Raw genomic sequence first — 17,817 nt, 5'->3', positions numbered from 1 at the left:
AACATAACCATGACTGAAGTACTCCATAAAATAAGATTGCATATTCAACAGTATGATGAAACAATAATCCAGATCACCAAGGTTATCATCCAAATCAGAATCCAAATGCATCTTTCACAGCAGTAAAGTATTTCAAATTCCCATTAGGACTTCAAAAATGTTAATTTAAACACAATCTGCAGTTTAGTTCAAAATCAACCTAAATATAGATTCTGTTCTTCAGGTTTTAACTGTATTCCTGATGAAATTGTCTTACATATTTTGTCCATATTCCAATAAATGACTGCAAAAAATGTATGGAGAGGGAGGAAATATGAAATGTGACAAAGCATATTTCCAAGGTCTCATGGGCCCAGCAAAACAAATGACTTCGGACAAGGTCATCATTGACCTAATAGAGAGGCATCATTGACCTAAAAGAGAGGCATCTTGACCTGCCCAAACTTGATATTTCCAGATACAGAGGAGGGTAAAAGCTGACTTCCTATACACATCAATGCCAAGTGGTACTATGGCAATGAAAGGTCACCTACAGTCAAAGGATTATTCAAATTTGTAAATATCACTGAGTCAGACATTTAGAAGCCCAATTCAACACTAACAAACAGCTAAAATAGGAAAAGTCTTTTCCAATTTCCTACAGGGCCATGGAATTATGGGGAATCAACCATATACCAAACTTGCTAAGCATTTAACCTCCCACATCTTAGAAATCAGCTTTTGCAGAAATCCAAGATGCACTACTAAGGGGACAATAGTTAATGGCTGATTTTTCCCCTAATGCTAACATTAAATAATATTTTTGTACTCCAAATTTATGATTAAATAATTTTCCCAACTATGCTACCATTCTCAAAAGATAATCCATTTTGTTTGTCCCATACGTCATTCCATGGCATTTTCTTCTTTCATAGAATATTTCTTAATCAATTTTCTGCACTAATAAAACCCCAAGTCTTACTCTTTTGACAATAATCTTGTATTCTATAATTTTTTTGCCTTTTTACTGAACTGATCTTTTATCATTTTTAAACCTTGTAGCATCTACTGTTTTAGTGAAAACTGCACTGTGATGTTACTATTGAGCAATGAGATTAATTTTTTTTAGAAGCATAAAGAAAATAAAATAGTTACTAAGCAATGAGCTATAATTGTGTAATGACACTGTGGTCTTCTCAAAAGAATTTGTCACACATACATTCATATTCCTGTTTTATCTAAATCCTCATTTAAATTACCTGTGATGCTTTTAGGTTTTGGAGATTCACCATCCCTTGTTTCATCATCCTCCAATGTTACAAACTCATCTTTTCTAGAAACAAAATGAAAAAGATAAAGTGGTGCACTATTCACATACAAGTATCCACAAAATAATGGAAACAAGCATTGGACAGTGGTTCTTCATTCTGACGAGTGTGTGGCATTCCTTTATCACATATTCAATTATATTAAATCTTTTTAATACCTCCTGTATTGGTGTAGTCCATTGTATTTTAACATGCATACTGTGGGATTAGATACCCAAAAAGTAAAGTTTAAAAGTATTCTCAAGATACCTTATAAAATGGATATCCTTAAATAGATTTTTGAAAAAAAAATTAACAGCAATACATCTGAACCCTAGGAGTGAAGGGGTTAGGATGAAAGGTTTCAACAATCACTTAGTTGCAGCATTAAATTTACAGAAATTTGGATAATTCTATTATTGAACATACTAATTGAAAAATTATGGCTAGTACAGGTTTCCCCCGCCATCCGAAGGTACAGCGTTTCTATGAAATGTTTCATAAGCCGGAATGTCATAAAGCGAAGAAGCAATTACCATTTATTTATATGGGGAAAATTTGTGAGCATTCGCAGACCCAAAAAATAACCTACCAAATCATGCCAAATAACACATAAAACTCAAAATAACAGTAACATATAGTAAAAGCAGGAATGATATGATAAATACACAACCTATATAAAGTAGAAATACTTTTCTACAATCATTGCTACACTGTTCTCCGTAGCGAAAATCTCACGCAAGCGCTCTTGGCAGAAACACGGTGCAAACGGTCTCGGCATAAACACCCTCTCCGGTAACCTTCAAGCTATGAAGCTGCCAAATCATACCAAATAACGCATAAAAATACACAGCCTATATAAAGTAGAAATAATGTATGTACAGTGTAGTATCACTTACCGGAATTGGGACTGATGATGGTGTGTTAGGCTGAGTCGTCGGAGGTTGGGGTGGTGCAGTGGATCCCAACCTCCAGGCCGCCGATACCGATCCGCGAAGCTTGCAGGGGTACAGCGATGACCGGGACGCACCCAGCACATCTTTAAGAAAAAAGCTGAAATAAACAAGCTAATTAATTATGTGCCGGGCGGCATCTAATTAATTAGCTTGTTTATTTCGGCCTTTTTTTCTTAAAGATGTGCTGGGTGCGTCACGGCTACTGCTGCATTCTCCGCGGCAATGTATCGGTCAGCGGCCCGGGGGTTGGGGTGGTGGGACACTGGGGTGTCATCTCATCATCGTCTGTTTCCATCAGGGCAGGCAGGTCATCTTCTTCTACATCTGCCTGCCTCGATGTCGAAGGTCGAGGTTCGTCGTCTACTGTGGCTGATGTGGCAGGCTTGAGAAATGACAGTACGCTTGACTGCTTAGCCTCGTGCATTTTTCTATCATACAGTTCTTTGTACGCACTCAAACCATCTTACAAATATGCCCTAAACTGACGTACCCTTTCAAAATTAAAGTCGTACTTTTCAGCAATCATTGAAGCGAAAATCTCACGCAGTTGCTTCACGTTCAGTTCCTGGTCGACTTCACTTTCGGTCCGTTCACTACTGCATTCGGTTTCAATTGTTATCTTTTCCTCTTCTAATTGCATCAGCTCTTTATTTATCAGTTCTTGGTCAAGGGATGTCAAAACCTCTTCAACATCATCTTCGTCAACTTCCACAAGCCAAACTCACTTTGTCCTTACTTCGTTCGCCACGATCAAAACGCTTAATTATATCTAGTTTTACGCTAAATGTAACACCCTTACGAGCTCTTTTAGGCTTTTCCGATACCTTAGAACTCATCTTGCAAATGGCTGATCACAGGCACGTGTTTAAGCAATGCTGGCGAGAATGCAGTTCCAGGGGAGGAGCTTGGCTGCTCAGGGAGCGCACTGCCTTTTTTCGTAACAGTGAAAACACCTTCTGTTAGCAAAAACAGGTAACTAATGTAGGTCTTTCGTAACAGTGAGGTTTCGTAAAGCAAACGTTCGAAAAGCCGGGGACACCTGTACACTCTGAATTCCTGAAATTGGCTGTTATTCAGTTGGGCAGCTGCTGAATCTCTTATCAATAAAGCTTATAACATTCTGGAGTTGAATTTACTAATCTACTGGGCTGTCCATAAACACAAACAAACATGTTAGCATGCAGAACAGCATGTAATTTGGAAGGCAAATAGAACGTCAACCTGTACTGTAAGAATAAAAGAGTATAAATTGGGCAGGTCTTAGGACAGCTACATTGGTACTCATTAGTTTATTGCAAGTCCTGAAGAAGGATCTTGGCCCGAAATGTCAACTGTTTACTCTTTTCCTAGATGCTTCCTCACCTGCCGATTTCCTCCAGAATTTTGAATGGGTTGTATTAGACTTCTAGCATCTGCAAATTTTCTCGTATTACAAATAATGTTTGTCTCCTTATAGAAGGAAGGATGTAGTTACATTGGAGAAAATTAAGAAAAGGTTGAAATTGATTCTTGAAAAGTTACTCGATGAGGAATAATTAAGCAAAGTTGATCTAAACAAAGTTTGACTGTCTATAACTAAGAATCATTATCTTAAATAAAGCGTTGGCCATTCAGGACATATGAGAAGTTTCATTCCTAAGAGGAGTGAAGACTCATTTATATTTTTGATAAATTTTTAGCTATCAAAGGAATCAAGTCATAAAATATTGAATGGCACAATTGGTGGTGGGTGGGGTGGTAGTGAATGAACAACTACTCTTGCCTCCTTAGGTTTCCACAGAAGAAAGATCATTCTGATTATCTTGACAATCTATATATTTTTTAATTGTAATGCTACATATCTGGTATTTGTGACATCTTCAAGTATGTAATCTAAATACGAGAATTTCTGAAAACATTTTCAACCTTTTTAAAACTTGAAAGCATATTAATTGAAATACATTTCAGATACCGATTAGATAAATTTTGTAATTCACCCTAGAGAATCAACTTACAGATTCAAAGCACTTATAGGTGTTGAAGCTGTTGATTCAAGCTCTTTGTTTAGTCTGGAATAGTCAATTGTAGAGGTAGCTCCCTTCTCAATGTTAGCAAAAAAACGTTCTTTCTCCTCTTCTTCTTCAAGTGTATCTAGTCCAGCTCCAGGAGTGTTTATTGCAGGGCTCGATGCCATAACAGGGTCTAGAGATAAATAAAACCACCTCTGTTAAAAGAACACTTAGCAAACTGGATCCTACTGAACATGTATTCAACTTGTAAATCATATTCAGTTAGGCATGATAATTAGTTCAGCAAAAATCTATTTTCATTTTCAAAAATGTATTCTCATCTTCACTGAAGAGCTGTGATCAAAATAAAAACAGCATAAAAACGGCAGCATAACATGCATTTAGAAAATAGTCTACGCCTTTATTCTGCCCAACAGAAGACGGGAGATTGGGCAAAGAAGTGATAGATGGAATAGAGTGTAGGGAAGTGCATGGACAGAAGGAATAAAAGTATAGACTATTTCCTAAATGGGAAGTGAATTCAGAAATCAGAGTTGCAAAGAGTCTTGGGAGTCCTAGCGCAGGACTGGCAGGTTGGGTTGGTAGTAAAGAAGGCAAATACAATTCTAGCATTAACTTTCAGAGGATTGATGTTTAAAACAAGGATGAAATGGTGAGATTTTATGAGAAATTGGTCAGACTGCATTTGGAGTACTAGGAGCCCCAAATTTAAGAAAGAACATGTTAGCATTAGAGATGGTTCAGAGGTGGTTTATGAGAATGATCCTGGGAATTAAAAGGTTAATACACGAAGAGTATTTGGTGTCTTTAAAACTTCTTTCACTGTAGGTTAAAAGAATGAGGGGTATCTCATAGAAACCTACTGAATATTAAAAGGCTTAGATAGAATGAAAGTGGAGATGATGCTTCCAATAGCGGGAGAGTCTAGGATCAGAAAGCAAAGGCTCAAAACACACAGACATCCTTTCAGAACAGAGATGAAGAGGAATTTCTTCAGCAGATGATGAAGAATCTATGGAATTCATTATCACAGATAGCTGCAGAGGCTAAATCATTGTGTATATTTGAAGCATAGGTTGGTAGGTTCTTGATTAGTAAGGGTGTCAAGGGTTATGTGGAGAAGACAGGAGGGAATTGGGTTGAGAGGGATGATAAATGATGGAATGGCAGAGCAGACTTGATGTGATAATTCAGCTGTGGTCATATGATCTATCAGTTCAGCACTTAGCCTCCTACTCCACAAGGAAAAAAGCTCCAGCCTATCCTAAAGCTCCTTATCATTTAAGCTGTTTAGTCTTTATAACATCCTTTCCAGCTTAATGACATCCATCCTGTAGCTTCCTTACTAGAACTGCTCCAGATGTGGTCTCACCAATGTACTATACTGTTGTAACATGTAGTCCTAACTCTTATACTCCAAATATCCGGACCTGCCTCGCGGTTTTTTTGCACTACCTTACTTCCCATTTTTCTACTTTCTATTTATGATTTATAATTTAAGTTTTTAATATTTACTATTGATTTTTAATCCAGGGAGCAGGGAGCGGGAAGCACAGAATCAAATATCACTGTGATGATTGTATGTTCTAGTATCAATTGTTTGGCGACAATAAAGTATAAAGTATACTTGATATCCTAACCAATAAAAGCAATCATGCTGAACAGTTTTTACACCAGCCTGTTGACCTCTGTTGGCATTCTCAAAGAACAATGTACTTGTACTCTTCGTTCTTTCTGTTCTACATACTTCGGAGCCATGCCATTTACTGTGCAAGTTCTGCCCTAGATCAACTTAGCAATGTGCAACACTTCACATTTATCCAAGTTTAATTCCATCTGCCACTCTTTGGCCCTTTTCCCCAGGTCTCCTACATGCAGGTGCAACCTTACTTAATCTTATTCACTGCCCACAATGCTTTAGTGTTAACTGTAAACTTATTAACCATGCCAACTGCATTCTCATCCAGATCATTTATATGACAACAGTGAAACCGCTGATCCCTGTGGCACACTGCTAGTCATAGGGCTCTAATCTGAAAAACAACCTTCCACTATCACTCTCCATCTCCTTCTACCAAGCTAATTGTAAATCCAATTAGTTAGCTCTCCTTGGACTTCCGACTAAGCAGGATGTTATCAAAGGACTTGCCACAGTTTTTGTACACAATATCTACCATCCTGACTTGTCAATAATCTTGGTCACCTCTTCAAAAGAATCTCAGTCAAATTCAGAAAGCTGTATTGACTATTCCTAATCAGTTTTTATCTTTCCAAATGTAGGTGGGTTCTTTCTCTCAATATCCTATCCAGTAACTTTCCCACCACAGATGTTAGAGTCACCGCTCTGTTGTTCCCTGGTTTGTCCCTGAGCCTATTCTCAAATAAAAGCACATTAGCAACCCTCCAGTCTTCTAGAACCTCACCCATGACTAACGATGATAATAATAAATCTGCTATGTTCAAGCACTTTCTTTTCTACCTTCCCATAATATGCTAGCATACGCTTGGTCATGACCCAGGGACTTGTCCATCTTAATGCACTTGAAGACCAGCACCTCCTGACTTGTAATTGAATAGGATGCAAGAGATCAGGATTCTCTTCCCTGAATTCCCCAGCTTCCTTGAGCTTCTCAATGGTAAATATCGATGAGAAATATTTGCAAGAATTTCTCTATCTCCTGTGGTTCCTTTTATACTGCAAATATAAAACTGGTTTAACCGTCACCACATATTAGATCAATCCTTTTATTAAAGCACTTCTCTAAATAAAACAAACTCTAGTAGAATCTGTTGTCAAGGAAACAAATTTAATACTTTTTCTTACTTGTTAAGCTGGAGGATTTTTGTGTCAACGACCATTCATCAGAAATAGACATAGTTAGGAAATAAGCATGCAGAAAATGGCAGGTGAAAAGAACAAAGAGAATGTTTGGAATAAGATATAGATGAAGGAATGTTGGGGTACAAATGGTGATACGTTCAGTGAGGGAATAATGAAGGTTTGTTTACTGCAGATGACCCACCTGTACAAGATGTAAACAGATGATGAATGAAGGTGGGGGGAAAAAAATAGAGGAAGAAAGAGCAAAAAAAAAATGTTGAAAATACCCAACAGGTCAACTAGGATCTGCATGGAGACAAGAACCATGTTAGCTTTACAGATTAATGACCATTCATAAGGAAGGGCTAGTTTTCATACAAACTATAAAGGCTGGTTATCTGTATCTTCTGATTGCAATGCTACAATCCCAGAATTGCACAGCAGAGAAATAGATCCCTCAGATCCATGACTGTAATGCTCATTTGTGTGTAATATTTCTAATTGTGTACATTAGGCTCGTATCCCTCTAAGCTTTCAAATGACTTTTAAACATTATAATTGTTTCTACCTCCACTTCTCTTGTAACTATTCACCATCCTGCAAAAAAAAACAAGAAAAAAACCTTCAGATCGCCTTTAAATCTCTCCCTCCCTCACTTAGAATCTTTTCTTTCAAAGGCAAGGGTGTATTGAAGTGAAGGTCATAAATTTATGAGAGAAATCTTATAATTCCTCACATAATTTAATAAACCTCAGTAAGGTAACCCCTCAGCCTCCTACAAGAAAATAAACCCAGCCTATACAACCTTTCCTTATAACAACAGCCCTTCATTCCAGGCAACATCCTGGCGAATATTTTCTGTACTCTCTCTATTGCTACTACATCATTCTTGTAGTGCGGCAAGCAGAACTGTATACAATACTCTAGGTGCAGTCCCACCAAAGTTCAGTTCACCTCAACATGACATTCCAATTCTTATACTCAGATCCTCATCCTATCAAATCAAGCATATAAAATTGCTTTTCACTATCCTGTCCACCTGTCCCAACACTTTAGGGAAGTATGGATTTGAACTCCGTGGTCTCTCAAGTAACACACATAAAATGCTGGAGGAACTCAGCAAGCCAAGCAGTGTCTATGGTAAAGAGTAAACAGCCAATGTTTTGGGCTGAAACCCTTCATCAGGATCTTCACCAACAACTTCACCAATTTTCCTATCATTGGCAAACTTACTAATCAATCTATCTACCTTCTAAAGCATTTATATACATTAGAAAACAACTAGTTTCCAGGCTTATTCTCCACTGCCCTTTCTACACAATGGAACACCACCTATCTTCCAGTCTTCTGTATCTCACTTGTGGGAAACAAAAATGCCAAGATTTTTGAACCCCAGAAATCTCCTCCCTTGAATCACTTAGCAAACTTGGAGAGATCTCATCAGTCCCTAATATTTCTAACACTTCCTCTCCCCTGATAGTTACGTACTCTAGAATATCCACAAAACCCTCCCTCAATTCTCCAGCCTCCATATCCCTCCTCTTAGTGAACTCCAATGAAAAGTATTCATTTAGGATTTCGCTCATATGCCTATCTAGTCCACACCAAACTGCAACCTGATGGCTGTGAATAGCCAGTTATGGTTATGAAATGCTGTTCCTCATTCTTACACAGGGCTTCATTGAAACAATACAAGATGCCAATGGGAGTGGTCAGAGTGAAATAAAATGTTCTGTACTTCACAGTTCCTGGATTGTTTTATTTTCTGAGACCCTTTGTTCCTCACTCATTGCCTTCAGGCAGATTACTTACGATTAATAAGCTATTGCCATTTATTCTCAGCTGGCAATGCCACTACTTACATTAGAATTGCTTTTGACTTCTATTCTATTATTAATATAGTCAGAATTGACTTGGTTTCTAATTATTCAAATAATGCATTTAATTAAGTAACAGATCATAAAAAGGACTACTGCATTCTCAATCTGCAGAATTAATGAACGTTTTCTCATTTTCTTATTCCAATTCCATACAGAAAATATTTCATACCATTTAGTTCCAAACTGTCTCTGCTGATGGATACAGATGTCCTCCCATCACCCTGAGGCAAAACCTCCTCCTCTTGTTGCACTTCTTCAGCCTCTGGAATTGACCCTGGGAATCTCTGGGATTTGAGAAAGCTCTGACTGGTTGGCAGCATGTCTGGCATTTTGCCAAGAAAAAGTGAAACTATTTTATTTAACTTGAAGTGACCATATTTCTTCAGTGTACAACCATTGCAATTATTACTCAAGTATAGCAAATTCTTCAAGAGAAATTACAAACAGTGGAGAAGCAAAAGGAGTCCCTTACATACACAGGCACAAATATTAAAGCACAGATACAAAAGATTATCAAAACTAACTGAATTTTAGCCTTTACCACATGGGAGTTGAAATATAAAAGTGAAGAAAGAATGCTGCAGTTGCAGATAGAAACCTTCTGTCTGCAATACTGCATTCATTGTAAGTACTCAGGAAAGATACATTAACCTCAATGCATTTTTAGCAGACTTATCAAAATAGTACTAGAACATACAGGGTTAATTATAAAGGAAAGCTGATCTGTTTTCTTCAGCTGGAACATTCAGAGATTATCTAATTTAGGTCTGTTGATCATTTCCTTGTCACCTTTGCCAATTTCAGCCAACTCAACATGCACTGCCCCTTGGCAATTGAACCCAAGATTTCTATTAGCCTTCCTGTGAAAAAGAAATCCTCTCAAAATTCTGCTGAGCTCTGGTACTTTTGTTCTCACCTGTTCCTACCAGAAAAAACACTAACACTATTTCTTGTCTAGGGAATCCACCAATCAATTTAGATACATAAATAAAAAATAAAATAATCAAACATAATAAACATTCAAAATCAAAATAGTGGTTATTAATAAGAAATAAATATCAAATTTTGAAGAGGTCTTTGAAAGACACAGAATTATACATAAATGGAACAGAAAGACAGGTTCAAACTAGAGATTTTTCAAGGACTTTGCCAACTAGCTACTCATTGGAAAACTCTCTGAGACACATACAGCAATATGTGGAATGTGGGCATGCTTTAATCAGAGGTGCTGATCTCACTCTGTCCAATAGTTTATTATTCAATAAACTATTGAGTCAAGGTCCATATGCACTTCAGGTCTATCCCCTAATGTTATGCCAACTGCAGCAAGCACACCTAACTTAGCCCATTAATCTGAATGGGTTCACTGACCTGCATTTTAAAAAGGTGTTTAGACAGGTTTTTTTTCTTAATTCCAGTAAACACTTATGTTTTAATTAACAAATGATTCATGTATTTTCAAAATGTCATTTTAAAAAATATTTTAATCTTCAACTAAAAGGAACTCAACTGTTGTCAAAGTTCTTTGATAATTAAAGATACTTGAAAATCCTTCTGACTACATAAGCTGCTGTCAGGCAAGTCTGTGGGATGAACCTCAGCTCTCTATATCTTTGTAGCCACTTATATTCCACAGCACCACACAAAGGCTCCTAGGGTGATCCTTACAATAAATCCATGTGTGGATCTGAGACTTGGCTACTTGTATTCCCAAAGCTATTTGAATGGACTATACCCTTCCTTAATTGTCTCTAAATACATTTTGGAAATGCTAAAAAATGCCATACAAGTCCTATATCTACCCTGCTTCCTCAGTAAATGTTGTTACAAGTTTCTATCTTTCTAGGGGAGTATTGTTTAACCACTATTGAGAGAAATTATTGCTTACTGCTCACCTGTTCCACAGTACATTTATGATATTATATAATAAAACAAATACTCTCATGAGAACCTGGGCTTTGTGACTGTACATTTCCATCATGCTCTTCACCAATTCCTTTCTTCACTGTTTCAATGCCAGCATCAATTACAGCCGGCTGCCTTTTCAGTTTGATAAACCTCCTCAGAGGGGGTTCTTGGATGGAGAAGATTAGAAACGTGCCCAGAGATTCAAATAGTACAAAAGAGAAGCAGACAAAAGAAGGCAAGTTAAAAGATAAGCAATAAGAAAACAGAAAGATAACAGTTAAGGCTTGATTCAAATAACATAAAACAGAAATTTTAAATAATTACAGTACACCCACGCTGGAGTAGAATATCTAGAGGTTTCCATGTCATGATGTTGTGCTACCCTCCTGTGGCCAAACTTCAAAGAACCAACATCATACTTCTGGTGCAAAAGAAAAGGCTGGTACTTACGCCCTTCATCAGAATCATCATCATTAATCCACCATGGTTTTGTGTCCTTTTCAGTTCCCTTCCTATGATGCTGCCCCAGTGAACTCAGGACACTGGATTTTGGTGAATTTGCCAGGTCAACAGACTCATCTGAAACAGACTGGAATATGTGTACACTGATCAGTACACGAAAAAAGGTCAGAGTAATCAAGAACTGAAGTATTAATAGTTTTCACAATTGTAAAGGTAGAACACCACCATGCATTAAACAGACAATTTTAAGTTTAATGAAACAAATCTTTCAACTGAATAAGATTTTGAACAAACATTTCATTTTTCAATACCCTATGTGCATAGATTGTTTGAAAATTGTAAATATCCAACGATGACATCTTGTTAAAAATATTGAGCAAATATCAGCATCTCCAATCTTGAAAGCTGGAATTTTCAATGGCACCTATTTTTGAAAGAAATTCTAAATTTGTTAGAAGGAAACTAATTTGAAACTTAACAATAGATTTGACAGTGAAGTTTAAGTACATGTGGCTGTGTTAGTTATTAACTAGTCACCCATTGAATATACCAAGTTCTGTTGGAGCCCCTTTGATTTCAAATAGTAATTTTCTCTTTTCACAGATGCTGGCTAACTTGTTGCGTGTTTTCATTATTTTCTATTCTTTTTTTAGCTTAAACTTATTTAAAGTCTCAACCAATTAAAAAAATTATTTGTAAGACAAAAAAACATTGCAAGATAAATTTCAGTTCCTTGTATTTCAAATAATTATTAGTGAGCTTCAGGGGCTAGAAAATTGGATTTTAAAAAAAGCATACAGCAAAAATGAGGGGAAAAATGGGGGAGGACTACTAGAATGGGTGCAGCGTACTTAAAGAAATGAGGATAAAGAAGGGCATGAAATGGCACTAGCAGACAAAATTATGTAAAATCCTAAAGGATTTTAGAGAATATTCAATGAAAGTACCATCCATTTGGGATCAAAGAGGCAAGATATCAAGAGGAGTGCAGTTTGTAGACTTCAGACAGATCTTTGACAAGCTCCCACGTGGAGACTAGTCCAAAAGGTTAGAGCTCATGGGCTTTAGGGCAAGTTGGAAAACTGGATCCAAAACTACCTTATTAGTAGGGTGCAGAGTGATTTGCAAGAATAATTTTGTCATCCCAAGCTTATGACAAGTGATGTATTAAGGAATCAAAGTTGGGTCCATTTTAATGAACAGTTTGGTTGTAAAAGTTAGAACATAATTTACTGGCAAATCATAATTATTTATGAACTGAAGATTTAATTAAGGGTCAGCTAATTATGAGCATGAAGGGCAATTGTGAAAAAATTAGTGATGTCTTTTCAGAATGGTAGATTTGCTTTCCTAATGGGAGACTGATAAACCAGATTTCTGTTCACACCAAGCAAGATTAATATTACTGGAACTAGTTTATTTTTAAGTTCCTGATTTATATAATGATTTGAAGTTGAAACCTTCATGCCTCATGTTCTGAACCAACAGCCCAGGGTTCTGGATATTAGACCAGTAACATCATGCTGCCCATTCCCATGGACAGTTGGAAAAAGGAAAACAAATTAATCAAATACAAATGAATCAAACATATAAAAATAGCTGTAGCATGGTATAACAGTTAATACACAAGTCCTAGAAGTAAATTTCTTACGATTACTTGATCATAGTACAAACTACCTCAGAACTTTCTCCTCCAAGTGCCACTTGAAACCAAACAATTGTAAACTTTAATTTTGAAAGAGCTTTTTTTAAAGCTTAGAGTATTAAGATAAATAGATAAACTCTAATGTAATTTTATCCAGTCCACTGTTGTAAGCTTTTTTCCCCGTCACCCACAGATCTAAACTATGCCCCAGATGCTAATTAGTTTTCCTGCACACTATCAGACTCTGTTGCTTTCCTTATTGTTATCATGACAAATTTCTTAACTAGTCACTTATACTCCTGCCGTTTACTGCTGGCATAAAAATCATGCATATCACAAAGCACAATTTATTTTCCATTATCTGCAAAAAACATTTAAAATCTTAAATATTTCTGATATTATACCTCTCGCAAGAATTGTTCAAACTGTTCTTCTATTTCTTCCTTGGTGAGTTTACGACTCATGATTGTGTTGGATGATTCTTCAGGTAGGTACTCTAGAGTAACATAGAATAGGCGTCAATTGAAGAATGTAGCGAATGTTTTTAAGGATGTTTTATGGATAAGCTGCTAGTTTGTGTGGCTGTGATGTAACTGCTGCTTATTAGAATATTTCTTGCTTATAACATGTGATGGTTGTGTGCATTATGGGAAATCTGCGTTACAAAACAATTCAGCCAATGTGAAAAGGGTGTTTGGGGGCTAGAAAGTTTCAGACTCACACTAACAATTTTACACTTCACCCCTCCCAAGGATTCTCAAAGGGTGTTTTTAAAAGCCATAAGTTGATTTTATTATGAGTGGGATATAGGGGGCTCTGGATAGAGGTAGTACCTTTGATGTCTGTCATGCTGCTCCCTACTAGACAGGGTGGACGGGCATCACTGGTCCTCATCCATCTCCTAAATCTCTCACGTGTTGGCTCCAAGCACCATACCCCAGTAAACCGCTTCAGCTAGTGGGCTAAACCATGTGAGGGGGTGGTGTTAACAGGACACCACTGGGCAAATAACTTCCATGATGAAGTCACCAGCCGGGGTGGAAAGGTTCTTAGATGAACTATAATGGCCACGTGTTGACGACCAAGGCGAGCCACCTAGTTGGAGGAAATCGGCTGTGGTCAAACCTGGAGAGGGATGGGCTCCGCCAGGTTTCAGATGCCCAAGACATGATGAGCACACCAAACTGGTGCAAAGTTTGTCATGACAGCACCCCGATGACTCCACCAGGAGTTAAGTGGGGTGGGGGAGAGAGGAGAGGGAGGAGAGGGAGGAGAGGGAGGAGAGGGAGGAGAGGGAGGAGAGGGAGGAGAGGGAGGAGAGGGAGGAGAGGGAGGAGAGGGAGGAGAGGGAGGAGAGGGAGGAGAGGGAGGAGAGGGAGGAGAGGGAGGAGAGGGAGGAGAGGGAGGAGAGGGAGGAGAGGGAGGAGAGGGAGAGGGGGGGAGGGGGGAGGGGTAGTAGTCGTTGCTGAGTTCCTCCACTGTTTTATGGAAATGCTACATTTTACATTATTTAAGAGCATCAATAGAAGTTGTATTTTATTTGCAGATACAATAGGGTCTTTTAAGAGACTTAGAAAAGTACATGGAGCTTAGAAAAGCAGAGGGCTATGTGGTAGGGAAATTCTAGGCAGTTTCTGGAGTAGGTTACATGGTTGGCAAAACACTGGGGGCCAGAGAGCCTGTAATGTTCTAGAAGCAATTGCTTGTCAATTTCCAAATTAATTCTATTAAATAGATACCCTAGCTGAACTGGCAGCATCCTTGATTACTTTGAGGTCATAATGTAAACAGTTCATGTAAACCCCCTCCCCAGTCTTTTTTTAACCCGTGAGTTTTTTACATGTCAATTTCCAAAGAAACTCTTTTAAATAGCATTCTGCATTGAAACTGCCAGTCTGTGCCCCTAAGAAACAAAGAGACTGATTATTGCAAGCTAATTTCCAATGAAAATCCAGCCCACGTAAATCAAATACTGTTCCTGAATTCATTAACCTTCAACAAGTCGCCCAAGTCTAGTACTGTACAGGCTGCATACATGGTACTGATAAAGAGGGAAATGGCTTTCAGAAACAACTAGTTTAACAACGTATTTATCAAGGGGAACCCAAATGGAAAATTGCAATCCATGCAGCAGGTCCCAAGGTTTCAATAATAATTTGCAATGCGAAGACGTTGCGCTGCACTATCAAAGTAAAATGTGCTAGAGGATGATTGCAAGCTATAGGTACATCAATTTAAAACTCACATCCCACTTCATAGCTTATCTGTTGGTGAAAAGATGTCTGGAGCTTTCCAACCTTCCCTCGCCAGCTGATGATCCAAAAAAAATCTGAGGCAACAAAAAAAAAGCTACATACTATCAAACCCACGAGTTGTGGATAATGAAAAAAATTAAGGTCTGTCCTACACCCCACCCCCCGCGGGATGCAAGGGGGCTGGAGGAACCACCCTATTTCCCGCAGCGTTCAAGGGTCGCTCCCCTCGCCACACTCCCCCCACCCCCGCAGGATTCGAGAGAGCGCTTCCCCTGCTTCGCTAAGAATTTAAGCATTTTTATTTTATCCAAAGTATCGTCTTGCTGCAGAACTTGAACGCTCGCTCTCTTTTCTACAGAATTCACTAAGCCTCTCTCTGATGCCTTTTGAGACCTCCAGTCTTTTTCCTTTCGTGCCCCGTCGCTTCCGAGGCAGTGTGGCCTCTTGGCCTCTCGCCCTGCCCTACCCAGCCCACGAATAGCTGTCGGGTCCCTTTCTCCAGAACCCGCGCGTTCGGCCCGCCGTGGGCGTCACAACGCAAGCGAGTGAATGACAGGAAGCTTCGTGAAAAAGAAGCGGCGGCGGTGCAATGTAAATTGACAGGTGCTGCGAGCCACTCTGGATCCAGAGTTTGCCCGCAATTGGCCTCGCTGCATCAATCGCCGCTTACGGGAGGCGGGACTCTGAAATCAAGAGCAACAAATAATGCCCAAGAGGAACGAGCGAGTCAAGCAACATCTATAGGATGGAGATGTTTCGGGTCAAAATCCTACATCCCTTCCCTCCCCCCGCTTCAATTCGCATCGCAGTCGACATGGTGCATCCAGTTTTCAGTTTCAACGGCCAACCCTTTGTTATTTCAGAGTTAAGTAGAGTAAAAGAGTATTATTGTCCGCTTACCCTGAGAGGCATCTACGTGAACGCCGGAGGTGGCTGGCTCCCTGCGGGCGTGGATGAATTTAGGCCACACCGACGGGCGTTGCAAGGCAACAAGACGCTAGGAGCTGCCGGCCGTCTGTGGAGCAGACGGAAGCCGTTACGGGCCAGATTCAGCTCACGGATTATATTCGGTGATTGAGATCGAAACGACGACATTGGAACTAAGGCTGACGACAAACGTCACAAGTACACTCGTTCTACATTGTAATATAACCATCAGACCTAACTCATGAGTTCAATTTAAACTAACCAAACTCTCCCTGAACATGATCCACGTCTGTTCCCTGCCTGTTCATGTGTCTTGTCTAAATACCTCTTAATAAGCAATGTTGTTGTATCTGCTTCCATCACTTCCCTTGGCAGCATATTCCAGACAATTTTCTGTGTAAAGAATCTTGCCTCGTAAATTTCCGTTAATCCTTCTCCTCTCACCTTAAAACTATGCCTTCTACTATTTGCCATTTCTCACCAGGGGAAGATATCCTCTCTAGCTTATCTATGTCTGTCATTATATATTCTAACAGGTCATCACTCGTGCTCCAGAGAAAATTAACTTTGTCTATCCTCTTCTCATAGTTAATATACATCCATCAACTTATAATTAATACTCCCAAACACCCTAGTGAATCTCTTCTGCGTCTCCACCAAAGCCTCCAAAGCCTTTTAGTGCAGTGACCAGAACAGCACTTAATATGTACTCCAGAGGTGGCCTCACCAACATTTTATGCAGTTGCATGACTGAATCATTCAGGGCATTGTCTACCACCCTCATCATCTGTGTTGAAGCTATGGACTTGCATCCCAAAATCTCTGTACCTCTGTGCTCCTGAGGATCCTGTAATTTACTATATACTTTCTTCGTGTATTTGATCTCCAAAATGCATTATGTCATTTGTCTGGATTAAATTTCATCTACTATTTGTCTGCCCAAATTGCTGTATCGTTCGACAACCTACCTTAGATGATGGAATTGATGGCTTTGTTGCAAATTTTTCGGACTATATGAAGATAGGTGAAGGGGCAGGTAGGTTTGAGGAAGTAGGCTACAGAAGGACAGATTAGGAGAATAGACAAAGAAATGACAGATGGAATACAGTGTCTGGAAGAGTATGGTCATGCATTTTGGTAGAAAAAATGAAAGGGTTGACTATTTTCTAAATGGGGAGAAAATACAAAAAACTGAAGTGCAAAGAGACTTGGGAGTCCTTGTGCAGGATTCTCTGATGGTTAATTTGCAGGTTGAGTCTGTGGTGAGGAAGGAAAATGCAATATTAGCATTCATTTTGAGAGGACTGGAACATAAAAGCAAGGATGTAATGTTGAAACTTTATAAAGCACTGGTGATGATTACTTAGAGTATTGTGAGCAGGTTTCGGCCCCTTATCTTAGAAAGGGTGTGCTGAAACTGGAGAAGGTTCAAAGAAAGTTCACAAAAATGATTCCAGGATTGAATGGCTTATCATATGAAAAGTGTTTCATGGCTCTGGGACTATTCACTAGAACTCAGAATATTGAGGGGTGACCTCGTTGAAACCTATTGAATGGTGACAGGTCTTGATAGAGTGGATGTGGACAGGGTGTTTCCTATGGTGGGAGAGTCTAAGACCAGAGGACACAGCCTCCGAACAGAGAGGCATTTTTTTTGAATGGAGGTGA

General features: G+C 38.9%; 1 protein-coding gene across 5 annotated transcripts in view; it reads right to left on the bottom strand.

Annotated features, from left to right (window-relative positions):
* The window catches only part of cep162 (centrosomal protein 162), a 134,007-nt gene extending 117,763 nt beyond the window's left edge, over positions 1–16,244 (bottom strand). Inside the window, exons 1-7 of one of the 5 annotated variants that reach the window (XM_072250260.1) lie at positions 16,123–16,244; positions 15,213–15,316; positions 13,372–13,463; positions 11,311–11,449; positions 9,122–9,274; positions 4,237–4,423; positions 1,239–1,312 (exon numbers count right to left, since the gene is read on the bottom strand). In XM_072250260.1, coding sequence (XP_072106361.1) covers positions 1,239–1,312; positions 4,237–4,423; positions 9,122–9,274; positions 11,311–11,449; positions 13,372–13,431 — 613 coding nt within the window. In that variant the 5' untranslated portion in view covers positions 13,432–13,463; positions 15,213–15,316; positions 16,123–16,244. Of the gene's footprint in view, positions 1–1,238; positions 1,313–4,236; positions 4,424–9,121; positions 9,275–11,310; positions 11,450–13,371; positions 13,464–15,212; positions 15,434–16,122 lie in introns of those variants that run through there. The other 4 variants (XM_072250263.1, XM_072250258.1, XM_072250265.1 and 1 more) reach the window with 4 other exon arrangements.
* Between the last annotated feature and the right edge of the window lie 1,573 nt (positions 16,245–17,817).

The sequence above is a fragment of the Mobula birostris genome, chromosome 2 (genome assembly GCF_030028105.1).
Source record: "Mobula birostris isolate sMobBir1 chromosome 2, sMobBir1.hap1, whole genome shotgun sequence".
NCBI lineage: Eukaryota > Metazoa > Chordata > Chondrichthyes > Myliobatiformes > Myliobatidae > Mobula > Mobula birostris.
Note: the sequence above shows the minus strand (reverse complement) of the source record. Positions and strands in the feature narration are given on the sequence as shown.